The 17,475-nt window shown below is 51.9% G+C and overlaps 1 protein-coding gene across 2 annotated transcripts; it reads right to left on the bottom strand.

Annotated features, from left to right (window-relative positions):
- Window positions 1-5,627: 5,627 nt before the first annotated feature.
- On the bottom strand, window positions 5,628-11,573 carry Zdhhc19 (zinc finger DHHC-type palmitoyltransferase 19). Of its 2 annotated transcripts, XM_036203777.1 has the most exons (7): window positions 11,428-11,573; window positions 10,973-11,094; window positions 10,347-10,486; window positions 9,444-9,616; window positions 9,016-9,121; window positions 6,671-6,756; window positions 5,628-6,370 (listed from the first exon to the last, which is right to left on the bottom strand). In XM_036203777.1, the coding sequence occupies exons 1-7, from the start codon at window positions 11,571-11,573 to the stop codon at window positions 5,920-5,922; spliced, it is 1,224 nt and encodes a 407-aa protein (XP_036059670.1). In that variant the 3' UTR covers window positions 5,628-5,919. The 2 variants fall into 2 exon arrangements, 1 of the variants encoding a protein (XP_036059670.1); XR_004946318.1 differs by lacking the exons at window positions 6,671-6,756; window positions 9,444-9,616; window positions 10,347-10,486; window positions 10,973-11,094; window positions 11,428-11,573 and having other exon boundaries at window positions 6,309-6,370; window positions 9,016-9,372.
- Window positions 11,574-17,475: the final 5,902 nt, after the last annotated feature.

Raw genomic sequence — 17,475 nt, 5'->3', positions numbered from 1 at the left:
CATCTCCAAAGACCCACTCTTGCTGTCTCCACAGCACCTGCTGCCCTGACCAGGATGAGGCCATGTGGAGGGCATCTCTCCATTTTTGCTCACGGCTCTCAAAGAGAGATCTAGAAATGAGTGGGCCGGGGAAATTCCCAGCTCAGTTCTCTACGAGGCCTCAGTACCTTTCCTGACTGACTTCTCCTTTGCTTGCTAGGGGGAGGGAGGGGCTTCAGCCAAGGATCCTAATGCGGCAGTGTTGAGCCCAGGCCAGAGCCCTGTTCATGGAGCCAGAATCCTAGGCATGAGGGGCATGGTGGCATAGGCTTGTGAGCCCATCTGCTTGAGAAGCTGTCGCAGGAGGACCACGGGTTCAAGGGATGGGCTTCAGACCGAGTTCAAGACCAGCCTGAGTAACTTGATGAGACCTTGTCTCAAAATTTAAAACTGTACCTCAGTGACGGGGCACTTGCCTTGAATACATGAAAAATCTGGGTTTGAGCTCCAGCTCTTAAAATTTTTAAAAGGAATGCCAAGTCGGGGCAGGAGGAGTCTGGGGACGGTCCAGGGTCACACCCACAAAGGTGCTAACAGTGCCTTCCTTGAGGGCTAAATGAACCAATGCAAGCGGAGCGTTTATCCCAAGGCCTGGCACACAGGAAAGCGTTCAAAGTGACTGTAGTTGCTGTCGTCAACCTTAGGGTCCTGCTCGCTGATGCCAAGCAGCCAGGTCTCTAGGCCCTTCCTGTTTACACGACAGGACCTGGCCCAGCTTTCTTACCACAGGGTGTGGAAAGGGGCCCACAGCAGACCTGGAGGCAGCTGAAGCTGGCCTTTCATGAGCTCTGTGACTCCAGGGGAAGCCCTCCCTGAGAAATGAGGTGGCCAGACACCCCAGAGGGTGCCCCCAGTTTGGAGTCTCTGATTTCCATAGCAAAACAAAACCCGCCCCAACCAGAAGGCAGTTAGGAGTGGGTGCCTGGCTGGGCTGCAGAAGCCCCGGGGCAGCAGCAGACAAAGGCGCCCTGTGCGATCAGCCTTGTGCTCTGGACCGAGATCCCACAGCTTCCAAGAATCACAATTAGACATCTTTACTTGAAAGTCCTCCACTGACTTCGTGTTCCTGGAAGTTGTCATCCAGGAAACGTCGGGCGGGGGTGAGGGCGGGGGGACGAGAGTGAAAGGGATGGTGAGCTGGAGGGCAGCATGAAAGAATACAGCAGGAAAGAGGGTAGAGGGAAGGGGAAGGACAGGGGACTGGAGAGGAGAGTGACAGGTGACAGAAGAGAGTCTGGATGGAGGTGGCTGGGGACACTGAGAAACAGGAGCCAGGAACAACTAACTGCGGCTTCTGACTTCCCTCAGCCTGGGGTGCCATGAACGCAAGCAGCTAAACACAGCTCACAAGCCGTTTGCTTAAATGGAGTGCGCAGCCGTGGCCCCGGAGGCCATGCTACTGCTCTGCAGGGCAGTCCCAGCTTTTGCCTCCACCCCTATCCCTCCATCCCAAGTCTACACTCCAGTCCCTTCGGCCTGGAGACATCTTTCTGTACAACAAACTTCTGCATAAAGCAGCTCTCTTCCCCCAAGGGATCACTGCTCAGCCACCAGGGATCCCATTCTCCTGGGATCTGATGGATTCTGCTGCCATGGTAACTGGCATTTTGAAGTCCCAAGCAGGCCACCAAAGCCCCGCCTCCTGCAGCCCTTGCTTGGGTCATACTCTAACAATGACGACCGCCATTGACTGAGCAGCCCCTGCTCTGCCTGGTCAGTGCCTGTGACTTGTGACCACTCCTCTTGTCTCCTTTCACAGAGAAGCCCGCAGTCTGTCTTCCCACTGAAGAACGCGTCATGGGAAAGGTCACCGAGGGTTTTTTGGCTCTCCCACTTAGCATGACCAGGGGAAACTACTGGCTTGTTGAATGCTGAGCTCCTCATCTCTAAAACTAGAATAGCCTTGGGTTCTCAGCACAGGCCAGACAGGACAATGAGAAGTAGAGGTGAACCTGGAACCAGGGCTTGCCTAAGAACTAAAGAGATTCACAGGGCCGTGGTGGTGCACACCTTTAATCCCAGCACTTGGGAGGCAGAGGCAGGTGGATCTCTGTGAGTTCGAGGCCAGCCTGGGCTACAGAGTGAGTTCCAGGAAAGGCGCAAAGCTACACAGAGAAACCCTGTCTCAGAAAAACCAAAAAACAAAACAAAACAAAAACAAAAACAACACACACACACACACACACACACACACACACACAAACAAAAAAACAAAAAACAAAAAAACAAAAAAAACCTCAAGCCCAGACAGAGGTCTCCTTAGGGCCTGACACCTGACCCAGGTGCCCCAGGAGGGTGACCAGCAAGGTGCCCCGTGCCCTGTGAGGTGTGAGGAGTCTGGCCCCGACTCTCACTCTGCACTGTCCCCTCTGCCCCATCCTCCTGCCTTGCCCCACCTTCAGCCACTTGCAGGGCCCCCTCTTGGGTGGGGTGGTTAGGGCAGAGCAGGGTGGGGTGAACCAGAGGCAGCAGGGACCCTTATCAGGTGGCCCAGGATGGAAAGGGCTTCAGCAGCCTCCTTATCAGCTCCCCAGCGCCCCAGACTGGGATGCACAGCCACGGGCTTATCAGTGGAGCCTGGGGCGGGAGGGAGAGCCAGGACCCGGCGGCTGCTCCTCAGGCTCTGCCGAGAGGGGAAATGGCAGTGGCCTTCTGGGAAGCAGAGAGTCACCAGGCTCGCTGCCATCGATGCCGTTAGGTTATCTTAGTTAACCACTTCCCTAGTCCCCAAACCATGACTGAAACTAGTGGCGGTGGGCCGTGGGATGAAGGGTCTCACACACGCACACACACACACACACACACACACACACACACCGTCTTCCTCTAGGAGGTCAAAGCCAGCGACTCTTCATAAGGTAAATGACGCTGTGGGGAGCGTTAGGCTGAGCAAAGGGACGTGATATCTACCATGGCATACAGAGTTTGAGTGGTCAGTCACTGGGCTTTGCTGTGTCTTACCCTACAAGTCTCGACATCCCAAAAGGCCATGCGGACCACTTTGGAGATGTTTTTGGAAACCTCTTGAAGGCTCCAGGAGCTGGCTGGGTTCCTGCAGAGGGTGCTCCAGCTCCAGCTTGGCTTCACTCTGAGGGTGCTAGGGCTTTCTGGGCATGTGGAGAGTAGGCCCCATAACGAGGCTCTGATAACAGCTCTCAGCTTATCTGTTGGCCAAGGACTGGGCGGGTCATGTCTGAGAACCAAAGTCAAGTTCTGCAGAAAAGTGGAGGCAGCGTAACCAAAGGCTTCAAGGGAAGGACCCGGGCGGGTGGCCTGAAGTTTAGGGGAAGGGACGTCAAGGGCAGGGGTGGGCTGTAGAAATTCTCAACTAGGAAGCACAGAGACCCAGAATCCTCACCCCAGAGGAAGAAGTAACTGCCTTTGGAGGAGTCAGGGCCTCCTTTGAGAATCTGAAGAAAACGGCATCCTTGTCTAGTGGGGTAACTGAGGCTTTATGAGTCAGGGAGAACAACACCTCTTAGGCCGCTGGGGCTGGATGAGCCTCCTGCATATCTTGAGACTAGGAACCAATAAGCACAGTCCCAAGCCAGGCCGGGCTGAAGGGAGATAGCCTCCCCCAAGCTCCTAGAGGAGCTGGGCGGTGCCCCTCTCAAGCCAGGAAGTTGCAGCCTTGGCCCCAAGATCCTCCATTCCTCTGGCCCAGGCCCAGAGCACCTGGAGAGCTCTCCTTTGGAGGGAGTAAGCAGGAACGCCTGACTGTCACATTCTTGCCATTTTCTTGAAGCTGGGGTGTTGCCCCCCTGCACACACAGGTGTAGACACACATCTGGGCTTAGTGGCTCCAAAGTACCAGCTGTGCTAGCTCTGTTTTTTTGTTTTTGTTTTTTAAGATTTATTATGTATACAGTGTTCTTTCTGTCTGCAGGTCAGAAGAGGGTGCCAGATCTCATTACAGACAGTTGTGAGCCACCATGTGGGTGCTGGGAATTGAACTCAGAACCTCAGGAAGAACACCCAGTGCTCTTAACTGCTGAGCCATCTCTCCAGCCCTAGCTCTGCATTTAAACGTGTCGTGTCCCCCCCCCCCCCCCCCCGTAATAGCCTAAAATGTGGTCCCTGGCACAATCTGGAAGGGCCAAGCTGGGCTGATCTTTTTTCAATGTCTTTTATTTATTTGTTTGTTTGTTTATTTGTTTGTTTATAGACAAGGTCTATGTACCTTTTTTCAATGTCTTATTTGTTTGTTTGCTTGCTTGCTTGTTTATTTATAGATAAGGTCTATATAGTTCTGACTGTTCTGGAACTTGCTATGTAGACCAGGCTGGCCTCAAACTCACAGAGGTCCTCCTGCCTCTGCCTCCCAAGTACTGGGATTAAAGCCATGCCACACCAGGCCTGGCCTGGCCTGACTTTTGATATGCCAATGACAAATATCCAAAATTCCACTTAGAACCCAAAGGCTTCTAAGTTGACCAAGGGTACAACTGGAGAAAAGCCCCAAGCCCCATAGACACTCCTGCTGTTGAAAAGGGAGCTAAGCCGGCAGCCCATAGGGCCAGAAGCGGAGCAGGCAGAGTTGACAAATTTGACAGGGAGGGGCCTGAGGCCTCCAAGGACAGGTGAGGAGGGATGGGGGAGCTGGGGGATGAGTGTGTGTGTGTGTGTGTGTGTGTGTGTGTGTGTGTGTGTGTGTGAGAGAGAGAGAGACAGAGAGACAGAGAGACAGAGACAGAGAGACAGAGACAGAGAGAGACAGACACAGAGAGACAGACAGACAGAGAGACAGACAGACAGAGGAAGGAGTGAAGCTAGACTATATTGTCTAAAGAGCTAGAGAGCTGGCCATGTGCTCCACCAAGCACTCCTAGGGACCTGAAGACTCCCTAGACCTTGGATCACACCAGGGACAGGTGAAGTATGGGGGGGGGCAGGATACATCAAAAATGAGACGCGTTTGCAGGAAAGATGCAGGCTTAGCATTAAGAGTGAGCGCACCACATCCCTCCATAATCTCTTAAGAGTGGCCTCTAGAAGAGTCCCCACACCTGGTCTGATGGCCTTCCAACCCACAAGGCCCAGTGCGGCAGTGCAAAGGGCCGAGCGAGACTTGTGCGTTCCCGGGCAGCGGGCGCCCTCTGCAGCCAGATGCAGGCACTGCAGGGCGGAGGCCGCGTCCTTCCCCAGCGCGGACATGACTGGCCGTTTTCTTACACCATTGCCAGCTCTCATCAGGAAGGCTGCAATTACTACTGTCCGTCCATCGTAAGAATGAGGGAACTGTAGTGTCTTGCCCAAGGTCACGGACCCAGGCTTGATAAACTCCGTGCTTGAGTCTCCAGGGATCCTGGCTCACTCATCCCTGGAGGGCGTGGTCCCCAAGCCCTTTGAACAGGCCTGACACCCTCATCAGAAACCAATGATTAACGTTTAATGAGGACTGGCAGGTGTCAATACTCCCACCATTGAAACGACAGGGGCTTGGCCCAAGTGGGCCACGAGGATTCAGACGGGGAGGTATAGGTTCAGGTGGTCCAGGCTCAGTGTGCGTCGGGGCCAGCCTCGTCTAGGCTCCTCGGACAGCAAGGACAGCCGTGGGCTGACATCAATCTAAACACGGAGTGGGAACATGCAGGCTTCCTCCAGCCTCCCCAGCTGCAGCTCCCAGGCAACCCCGGTGCTCCACCCCCTCCCCAACTCCCCATTGACGAGCCAAGGAGAGACTAGCTCCTCAAAGGCCACGGGGTGGGAGGGAATTTGTGGTGACCTTCCTCATCATACTCCTTACATTCCACTTCCATATATTTCAATGAAATTGGGCCGTGTGGAAAATTGTATCTACATAAAGGAATATTCTTCAAAACAGTATAAACTGTAGGCTAATCTCTATCCTCATTAACAGTCAAGGACACTGGTCCAGAGCTAGTGACTGGCCCAGGTCCAAAGTAAGTTGGGATGCGGTCTTTTCTCTGTTTCTGGGGGGCATCTGAGAGTGTTCTGGGGACCTGTGACACCCTCATTCAAGGTCCCTGCAGGTTTAACAAGTCTCAACCAAGCTCTAAGTACTTCAGCTTCAGAGCCAGCCCCACCTCTTGGGGACTTTCCCACAGAAGCCTTCTGCCTTCTCACCTCCTTGAGAACAATGACGGCTTTACCTCTTCCTCGAGGCCCCTTCCTTGCAGTGCTCGGAGGAGGTTGGGGCTGGGGTCCAGGGGCATCAGGGGCGCCAAGGGGATCCGGGGGCTCAGAGGTGTCAGGGGGACCAGGGGGACCTGGGGAACAGTGTTCAGGACTCGGTGGTGCGGGCTGTGTCTTCTCATAGATCCATTCCGACCCCACTGGCCTTTGCAGACAGACGACTTCAGACATGTACCTAAAGAAACAAGCCAGATGCAAGGAGTCAATGCCCTTCTTAGCCAGAGCCCCGTCCTCCCTCTCAGTTTGAGGACATATCCCAGAGGCCAGCCCTGCCTGGAGCTAGCTAGCCTTTTCTGGCTGCAGCTCTCTTATCCCCTCAACCCACAAGAACTCACAGAAGGGCCCCATGGTGGTGGTGGTGGTGGGGATGACCCCAAAGGAAAGACCTGAACCGTGCAAGATCTGAGAACAGGAGGGGCCACTTTGTCTACCAGCCCTGGGGGCCACTATTCAGATGTCTCTGTTCCCAACTCACTTGGGACTCAGAGGTGCACACATTGTTAGGTACCAGTTCCTGACATAGCCTTGGTCAAAAGGGTTGTATTCTTGATGGTTCCTGCACTGGAAGGGTATGGGGATGAGAAAATGTCAGACCTGGCCAGTCCCTCATGGCAGCTCCCTGCCCACAGCCAGTCAGCTCAGCTCCAGCTGCCACCGGATTGCAAAGGAGGGCAGAGACGCCAGGGAGTGAGTTGGACTCACCGGAAAAGCATCCCAATTCTGAGCAGCTCTGCCGAGGCTGATGTTAACACTATCCCGTGCAGGACACACACACACACACACACACACACACACACACGCCCCCCGGCGCCCCCCCCATCACCTGTACGCCCCTTTGTAGCAACCTTGCTCTCTGTGGCCACACGGACCCTCCTCTGACCTTCCAGACAGGTGCTCAGACCCTCCCGTAACCACTCAGCCCCTCCACAGACAGTCCCACCATCCAACCACTGTTTCTTGCCCTCCCCCCCCCACCCCCACACTCATCTTTGCCTTCTGGATATTTGTCTTCACTGAATTTCATCATCTGGAAGGTCAGCAGTGGTTTGGATCCGATTTTCCCAGCCAGCATCACGTGGCCTAGGAAAGCCTGGCCCAGATGTGCTGATATGGCAAAGGTCAAGCTCGACGTTCAAGTCCTCCTCTGGCCAGTTTCTTTTTGGTTTGTCTGTCTGTCTGTCTGTCTGTCTGGAGTCTCCCTCTGAAGCCCAGCATGGCCTAGAACTCACTTCTTTTTCTTTTTTCTTTTTTTTTTTTTTTTTTTTTTTGGTTTTTCGAGACAGGGTTTCTCTGTGTGGCTTTGCACCTTTTGGAACTCACTCTGTAGCCCAGGCTGGCCTTGAACTCACAGAGATTCTCCTGGTTCTGCCTCCCGGGGTGCTGAGGTTAAAGGTACACGCCATCACCGCCTGGCCTAGAACTTACTTTTGTTGCCCAGGCCAGCCTCAAACTTGCAGTGATCCTCAATGCTGTGGTTAAAGGGTGTGCCACCATGCCCAGTGTCCCCCGGACACTCTTCACTAGGGTCTCCATGCCCCTTCCCACTCATCCGGAGACCCCACCTCCTGCAGGCTAAGCCTTATCCCAGCTTAGAGAGTCTTGGGCACAATCCTGCCTGCTCCCAACTGCCCCGTGCCCCGTGCCCCTGTTATCAAGACTTGAATCTTCAATACTCCAGAAGAAACCAGGACTCCATTCAGGATGCCATGGCCCAAAAGCTACGCGAACCATCGTGCTATGGAAAGGCTCCTTCAATGTGGCTGAGGCCATTAAGAGAAACAGGCAGCCCCGCTGGGGATTCTGACAATGTTTAGAAGGATTTGATTCAATCGACAGAATTTTAAAAGTTGCATGGAAAACGATCAGCTAGATGCATAGGAAGTATAGAAAAATGCTGATTTGTATTACATGGAAAATGTGCCAGGCAGCGGTGGCTCACGCCTTTAATCCCAGCACTTGGGAGGCAGTGCCAGGCGGATCTCTGCGAGTTCGAGGCCAGTCTGGTCTACAGAGCGAGATCCTAGACAGTCACCAAAACTACACAGAGAAACCCTGTCTCACCGGGTTGGGGATTTAGCGCAGTGGTAGAGCACTTGCCTAGCAAAGCGCAAGGCCCTGGGTTCGGCCCTCAGCTCTGGGGGGAAAAAAAAAGACTAACTCCCACGCTCGATTTTACCTGAATTAGAGCTGCTTCCTCGCTCTCTTAGTTACATTCTGCTTTCAGCCATATTGATGCCGTTAACCCCAGCTGCCTACGAGGCTGAGCCAGGGGGATTGGAAGTTCAAGGCCTTCCTGAGACTGTTTCAAAAAGGCGGGGCCTGGGATACTGCTGAGTGACCTAGCATTTTCCAGGCCCTGGGTTCAATCCCCAGTACTGGAAGGGAATTTTTTTTTCTTCTTTCTGTTTCCTGGCTCCCTAGTCCTTTTGCAAAGCTAGAAACGCACGAACCTTCAAGATCACATTAGAGCACACAGAGTGGCGTTTCGGGCCTGTCTAACTCCTTGCTCCTTCTCTCGGTTCCAACTACACACACAGCCCAGGACTGGCTTTTCTTGGTGTGGTCCAGGGGAAGTGGGGGATGCAGCCTTTGTCCGTCCCTACGCCGGTTCAAACGCAGGCAGCCCAGAACGCGGCAGCGCATCGGGACGGAGCGCCACCACCGGGCTCCAGCAGGTGGCGCTGTGGTCTGAGCTGCTGCTGCGGACCCGAGTCCTGAAGGCCTTAGCCTCAGGGCCAAAGGCAGTGGAGGATCCAAGCAGAGGACCCAAGATGCTTCCCACAGCCAGACGAGCGGGCGCCCACGCTCCGCCCCACATACCTTGTTCTCGCAGGAGCGCTCCGCGGTGCTCACAGATATGGCCTGGATCAGCAGCAGCAGGACGAGCGGAATCAGGAAGCCCGCCGCGGGTGCAGCCACCAGGACGCTGTCCAGCTAAGGAGCCACGCCTGGTCCAGCTCATCCTCCCCGCTCCACCGATGCTCCCGCCACCCTCTCCCACCACACCGTGGCCCCGCTCGCCCCTTTTAGACCTCCTTATGTGGCCCCACTAGGTTCTTAATGCTCCTTAGTTTTTGTTTCACTCCGTCCGTTTCCTTACGCTCCCCGGCCCACACTGAGCCTCTCTAGTGGCTTCTCCGGCTAGCTTCATCCATCACTGGCTCCACCCTCGGAGAGCTCATCTCTCACCTGCCTCCACCCCTCCCCCGCGGCTCCTCACGGGGGGGTCTTTGGACACGTGTAGATACGCCATAATCTTGTCCACGGAGAAGGGCAGATGGCTCGTACGAATTAGGAATATCAGGCAGGTGATGAGCAGGGCGCCCGAGTAGAGGCAGAGGGACAGGACCAGCACCATAAAGAGGCGGAAGTTGCGGTGACCGATGCAATTATTGACCCACTTGCAATGGTGATCAAAGTCCTGTGACAGGGAGCGAAGCAGGCCTCCAGGATCCGTCCTTTGGACCAGCTTCCATCACCCCAAACGACTCAGCCCTCTAGGTCACTTACTCTTGCCCCCCACACACACTGGCTTTGACCCCCAGGAAGAACCCTGGTGACCAAAGTCCCTAATGCTGGCATTTCCGGTTAGAACACAATTAAGACTCTGTGTCTTGAGACTTATCCTGGTATATAGCTTTCAGTCCGACATAGACCATCTCTGGGCCTTTACTTTCTCATCTATTAGGTGAAGATGAAAACAAACAAAAATTAAAAAACCAGCCTGGCCCAGCCAGAGTCCCTCCTCACGTTCGTAAGCTGGCGAGACAAGCTGGTACAAACTGGGAGACTCAACTCAAACATCCAAAGGACAGGGAAAGTCCTCAGACCAGGCCCGTAGCCAACTGAAGGGTTTAGATGCCCAGCGACAGCCCACTAGGAGACGGACAGGGACAGTCTTCCCCGTTCCCTTCCCCAGGGCCAGACAAATGAAAGTACCCATACTGAGTGCCAACTTCCCTGGACAGAGGCAGGCACAGAGGAGTGCCCTGTGTGAGGGACCAAGAACAGGTGGGTACACAGTCACCCTTGGCCATCACCAGTCACGGAAAAGTCTCATGCCCACAGCCAGGTCACTTATGATGAGGCTTTAAGTTCTGGCCAGGTCTGGGTGACAGGTTAGCAAACAGGCAGGCAGCAAGGGGTCTCACCTCCACACAAATGTTGCACCAGGGGCAGTGGTAGGTCCGGGGTGGACAATGAAAGCAGCACTTGGGGCACCATTGTAGGCGGAAGGCCTTTTGATTCACGCTTACCACGTACACCATCATGGGATCCTCATTGATGGAGCCTGGCATGGAAGAGGGTCAGGCAGTAGCCTTCACACTGTGCCCTGGGCAGCCCTACTGCAGCCTTGGGCTCAGAGAGTGTGGGAAGAGGTAAGTAAGGGAATCCCTGCCCTAACGGAGCAAGCTGACCATCAGAGAGAGAGAGAGAGATGTTGGGTGGCGTGCTCCAGCTAGCCTGGTGTAAAGAACTCTGCCTTTGAAACAGTGGCATTTGAGTTTTGTGTGTAGTGGGACAAGGGAATGAAAGCCTCATGGTTTGGACAAGCCTACAGGCTTCCTTCTCCAGCCTATGCAGCCCACCCTTCTGAAGCAATTGGAAAAATTCCAGGGTCCTGCTCCCGCACCCCCAACTCCACACCTTGGTGGCTCAGGAAATGAAATACTAGAGCCGGAATGGTACTGCCGTGGGGTATAGAGGCCCCGAGGCTGGAGGTGGGGCACCAGCCTTCGGGGTGCTACCTCCTCCTTCCAGGGGGCTGAGTCCTCACCTCGGTGTAAGATGCCAGGGTCTGAGAAGTTGAGCGAGACAAGACTGAAGAAGGTGAGGATGAAGAGCGGGCCTGTGACCATGGGGAAGACCCACTCTCCGTTCTGAGCCAGCCACCTACAACTGAGACCAGATCCACTTTCAGTCCTGAGCTAGAGCAGCCCAGAGCTCCTCCCCAGGCCCTGACAGAACCTAAAGCCAGCTCTCAGTATCCAGGCAAGCGACAGGCTCACAGGGACCCCACCAAAGGTCGCCGGCATTACCACCTCATTCACCCCCCACGCCATCCCCACGCACCAATACTCCAAAACTCCACACCTGCACATGGCCCTCTAACTAGACAGTTGTTCCCTGGGTCTTCCATTACTCCTTCTTGCACTCCCCTGCCTCTGTACTGTCTTTATTTTCCATCCTGTCTTCGTGTAAGAAACCTAACAGATGACATGGGACACTTACGGGAACCCGAAGAAAAGGCCACTCAAAAAGACCAGCAGCATCACATTGGAGGCAGCGAACAGACTCGGGAGGAACCATGACTGTGGGACCACAGACGTCTGCTGTGGCTCCTTCACACGTGTCATGTCCTCTTTTAGGAAAGGCATGGCTAGCGCCTGGAAAGAGATGAAAGAGATGGTTCAACTGGCCAAGTGCACGCTGTGCAAGCTTGAGGACCTGAGTTCGATCCTCAGGTCCCAGGTAAAAGCAGGGTGTATCATCGGTACATTCCGTTAGGCAGCCACAAGAGGATCCTGGGGCTTACTGGCCAGGCAGTTCAGCCAAACAGTAAGCTCCAGAGTCAGCGAGAGACCTTGTCTCAAAAAAGTAAGGTGAGATTACTTAAGGAAGACAGCAGCTTTTGGGATCTCTCTGTCTCTCTCTCTCTCTCTCTCTCTCTCTCTCTCTCTCTCTCTCTCTCTCACACACACACACACACACACACACACACACACAAAGGGAGAGGGTGTGATTCTCATACTCACAGGACAAGAATAAGCTACTAGCTACTCTTTCTCCTGACGACTCCCAGAATTTGACTGTCCATAGCAACAGAAGCCACAGCCCAGGAGAGGGGAGAAGAAGTCTCATTGTGATGTCACAGAGGCAGAGCGATGGAGGCTCTGGCTGCTTGCGGTCACTTTCAATAGTAGCCATCCTCCCCATCACTCCTGCTGGAGTCTAAGATACTCCAGCCCTGGCTTGGAAGCTGCTGGGCTTTGTCCCCCAGAGGGTCACTTGCTGTGGCTCTGTTGATATGCTTGCTGGAGATCTCAAGAGAGGGGTTACCAGGGACACTGACTGACTTTCAAAGAGATTGATGTAGTCTTCATGAGACACCTCCCCACAACCCACTTTAGCAGGTCATTATAAAAAGCATAGGCCTGATTCCTCCCCTGTCCCAGAATCTCTCTGTCATGTGACTTCCTGAGGAGATGTGAACAGACACTACTTTGCCCCAGGGAGAGCTGATGACAGACCGAAGGACCCATGCCACCCAGATCTAGCTTGGTGAACCAGTAATCACTGAGGTTACTTACAGAAGCGTGGTTGATTTAAAAACAGCTTTATCGATGAGAAGCTCCCAAGAGCTGCATGCCTGGAGCTCCCTGCTTGACGGCAGAGAGGCCTCGTGACTATTGTACATTTCTGAGTTTCTCTGGTCTTCTCAGTTTCATTATCTTCCCATCCTCCCTTCATGAGTAGTGTTTTAAGATACAGCTATGCAACACCCTGTCCCCCATAGTTGTCCTGGCCATGATGTCCTTTGTCATGTAATGTAGTCACCTTCGCCAAAGGCTGATGGGTGTGGCTGGTAACCTTTGATCCTCCAAAACTATGAACTAAATAAAATTCTTTAAGTACCCATTCATTTAAGTACTCTCTCTCTCTCCCCTCTCCTCTCCTCTCCTGTGTGGGGGAGGGGGTATGCCTGCAAGTGTGGGTGCACACATTTGTCTGTACATGTGGAGGCCAGAGGACAATATCAGGTATCTTCCTCAATTGTCCTTTACCTTTTCAAAAACGATTTTTTAAAGATTTATTTATTATTATGTATACAGGAAGAGGGCACCAGATCTCATTACAGATGGCTGTGAGCCACCATATGGTTGTTGGGAATTGAACTCAGGACCTCTGGAAGAGCTGTTAACCTCTGAGCAATCACTCCAGCCCTAGTTTTGTTTTGTTTTGTTTTTTAATTTTAGTTTTTTAGGTGTATCTGTTTTATTTTATGTGTGAGTGTTTTGCCTGAATATAGTATGTGTACCACATACATGCTTGGTGCCCATGAAGATCAGAAGAGGGCATCAGATCTCCTGGAACTGAAGCAAAGGATGGTTGTGAACCCCCCATGTGGGTGCTGGGAATCAAACCCAGGTCCTTTGCAAGAGCGACAAGTGTTCTTAACCCCTGAGCCATCTTTCCAGGCCCAATAAGATTTATTTTAGGGTTGTGTGTGTGTGTGTGTGTGTGTGTGTGTGTGTGTGTGTGTGTGTATGTGTGTCTGTGTCTCTGTGTGTGTGTCTGTCTGTGTGTGTGTGTCTGTGTGTGTGTGTGTGTCTGTGCGTCTGTGTGTGTGTGTCTGTGTGAGTGTGTGTCTGTGTGAGTGTGTGTCTGTGTGTGTCTGTGTGAGTGTGTGCCGTGCGTGTGCAAGTGCCCTCAGAAGCCAGAAGAAAGCGTCAGAGCCCCTGGCACTAGAATCATAGGAGACCGTGAGCTGCTCAACTTGCATGCTGGGAAGCAAACTTGAGATCCCTGGAAGAGCAGAGAGTGCTCCTCACCACCAGCCATCTCTCCTGCCCTCTTTTTTTGAAGACAAAGTCTCACTATGTAGCCTTGGCTGTCCAGAACTCGCTCGATAGCCCAGGCTGGCCTTCGAACTCACAGAGATCCACCTGCCTCTGCCTCCCAAGTGCTGGGAGTAAAGGTGTGCGCCGCCACCGCAGCCGCCGCCAGGCTCACCTTAATTCTGAGACAGAGTCTCTTGGTGAACCTGGAGGTCACAAATTCTACTAGGCTGACTAACCAATGTGCTCCAGGGGTCTACCAGCCTCTGCATCCTCAGCTCTGGGGTTATAGACACCCACTGCTCCACCCCTGAGCCGAGCTGGTTGTCTTGTCTCTGTCTCCCATTTCACCATAGGAATGGTGGATTTACAGAGGAGGGTAATCCTATTAGTTTTTTTTTTTTTTTTTACAAGAGTTTCAGAAACTGAACTCAGCTTGTAAGACTTGAGTATCTCTCTTGCACTTTTAGCCACCGATACCTGCCCAATACCTGGCCCCACTTTGAGATAGGGTCTCACTAGGTAGCCCTGGCTAGCCTGGAGCTCATTATGTAGGCTAGGCTGGCCTTGAACTCATAGAGATCCACTTGAGTCTGTCTCCTGAGTGCTGGGATTAAAGGTGTGTGTCATCATGCCCAGCTCTCCTCAGTCTTGAAATGTGACCTTTATAAATTTCCTCTGGAGACTCGAGAGATGGATCCTTTCAGTGCATAAACTACTTGCTGCACAAATGAGGACATGAGTTTGTATCCTGGCATCCATGTAAAAACCAGGCATGCAGGCACGTGTCTGTAACCCCAGAGCTGGGGGTGCAGAGGCAGGTAGATCCCTGGAGCTCACTGGTCAGTCAGCCTCAGTGAACTGGTGACCTCACAGTTCAGTCTCAAAAAATAAGGTGGAGAGCAATTTTAGGAGACATCAGGTCTCCACATGCACAAGCAAACATGTATGTACCCTTGCATGAAGGCACATGTGCACACGTCCGAGAGAATACACACACATAAAAACAAATCAAATTTCATCAAATTAGATATGACAAGCCCATAATTATGGAACTCAGACTGAACTTTATATGTAGACCATGAAAACAAAATCCCTGCAGAAAATTGGTGCCTGCTCTGTGACCTTACAAAGTGCTGTAATGCTCATTGTCTGACCCTGGAAGGTTAGGAGCGCTGGACTGTGGGAGGAAAGGGGTGTCTGCATACACAGCATAAGCAAAACTTAGTGGAGGAAGAACTCCCGAGCCTGGCCTTGGAACGGCCAAGGAAATGGGTTCAGAAAAAAACTCTAGAGTTTTGAAATCACCTAAAAGTAATTAATATATTTTTAAAGATTTGATTAGATATGGTATCACATACCTTTAATCCCAGCACTTGGGAAGCTGAGGCAGGTGGATCTCCCTGAGTTCAAGACCAGCCTGGTCTACAGAGTGAGTTCCAGGACAGCCAGGGCTACATAGAGAGAATCTGTCTCAAAAAAAAAAAAAAGAAAGAAAGAAAGAAAGAAAGAAAGAAAGAGAAAAGAAAAGAAAAAACAAACAAAAAATTTCTTTCCTTTTATTTTTTGGGTATATATGTATATGTGCGAGCCTGCATGCCCAGTACCTTTTGGAAGCCAGAAAAGAGCTAAAGATTTTCCTAGAACTGGAGTTACATGTAGCGATGAGCCACCATGTAGGACTGAACTCAGATCCTCTACATGAACAGTGTATATCTTAGCCCCTGAGCCATCTCTTCAGTGCTTCGTTATTTATATTCCGTGGAAAGAGCATTTTCCCCAATGTAAGTGCATTGTGCACACGTGGTACCTTAGGGGACCAGAAGAGGGCAACAGGTCCCTTGGAACTAGTTACAGGCAGCTGTGACCAGGTCTTCTGCAAGAGCAGCCAGTGCTTTTAACCACTGATGTCTCTCCAGCCTCACCTAAATAACGCTTCAGACAGAATTTAGTTATCTCATCTGTACAGTTCCAGATTATTGACCATGAAACAAGGGGTCTTCAGGCACCTAATGTAAGCCCCACGGGCCATAAGAGTGGCCAGGCCGCTCCTCTGAGGACCTCCAGCTGCCAGGTTCCACCCACAGAACACTCGAACTGCCCTAAAGGCCGGACACTGCCTCCACCGTTCAGAGTGAAAAGCCCAATCTATGGACTTGAAATCCCACCAACCCTCACCCTGGGAAAGCTTCACCTTGAAAAGGTCCACGCCCACCCCCAAGAAACTCTATATAAATCCTACCTTCTGCTCGGTTCTGGGCTATTTCTCACCTGAGCAGAGGTAGCCCCCCTCCTGGTTTCCCCCTCCCAATAAATCTCTCGTGTGAGGTTTGTTGTGCAGTGTGACTGTGTGGTATTCCTTGGCTTCCGAGCTGTAATGCTTATACCTGCATGTGTAAAACAAACCCAAACACAGAGGACAACACTCACTCCCTCAAACTCACACAGTTCTGTCACCCAAACTGGTCACCATGAAGTGCTACTTGGGGAGCCTTGACTAGTGGAGAAAATAGATTTAGACAAACAGTAATGATGCATCTGCAGGATAGTTGGCAATCAGTTGTAAACAGAGGCGGAGTTTTCTGTCCCAACCACCCGGTCCCAAATGAACACACAAAAGCTTATATTTATTACAAAATGCTCGGCTGATAGCTCAGGCTTATTGCTAACTAGCTCTTACATTTAAATTAACCCATTTCTGTTGTTGTTGTTCTCTCTGTAGCCCTGGCTGTCCTAGAACTCACTCTGTAGACCAGGTAGGCTTTAAACTCAGAAATTTGCCTGTTTCTGCCTCCTTCCCAAGTACTGGGATTGAAGGCATGCGCTACCACCGCCCGGCTGAGACAGGCTCTCATAATGCATCTTAGGCTGGTCTAGAATCCCTTATGTATCCCAGGCCGGCCTCAAACTCACAGCTATCCTCCTGTCTCAGCCTCCTACCACCATGGCTGGCTTGAGTTTCACACTATGCCACATTTTCTTTACCCACTCATCTGCCAGTAGATATTTAGACTGCTCCAATTTTGGCTACTGTAAACATTGCTGTCATGGATGTCTATTTGCAAATACTTATTCAAGGAAGTAGCATGCTGGGGCATGTGGGAATTGTGTGTTTAATTGTTTAATTGTGTGTTTAATTGAGGAATTACCAATGCGCTTTCTAGAGCAGCTGGACGGTTTTAAATTCCCACCAATGTGTAAGTGTTCCCATCCCCCACATCTTACCTAACACTTTCTGTTTCCTAACTTTTACTTAAAAAAAAAAAAAAATGGGGGGTTGAGGATTTAGCTCAGTGGCAGAGCACTTGCCTAGCAAGCGCAAGGCCTGGAGTTCCATCCTCAGCTAAAAAAAAAAAAAAATTTTTTTTAAACTGGGTGGCGGTGGCACATGCCTTTAATCCCAGCACTGGGGAGACAGAGGCAGGCAGATCTCTCTGAATTCAAGGTCAGCCTGGTCTACAGCATGAGATCCAGGACAGGCACCAAAACTACACGGAGAAGCCCTGTCTCAAAAAAACAAAACAAAACAATAAAAATTTTTAAAAATGTGTATAGGTGTTTTGCTTGCATATACATATTGTGTCATGGGCATGCCTGGTACCTGTGAGGTTAGAAGAGGGAACTTGAGTTACAGAAGGTTGTGAGGCACCCTGTGGGTGCTGAGAATCGAACCCAGGTCCTCTGGAAGAAGAGCCAGTGCTCTTCAGTGCTGAGCCACCTC

The sequence above is a fragment of the Onychomys torridus genome, chromosome 12 (genome assembly GCF_903995425.1).
Source record: "Onychomys torridus chromosome 12, mOncTor1.1, whole genome shotgun sequence".
NCBI classification, from domain to species: Eukaryota; Metazoa; Chordata; class Mammalia; order Rodentia; family Cricetidae; genus Onychomys; species Onychomys torridus.
The sequence above is the reverse complement of the archived record's forward strand: the minus strand, read 5'-3'. Positions and strand labels throughout refer to the sequence as shown.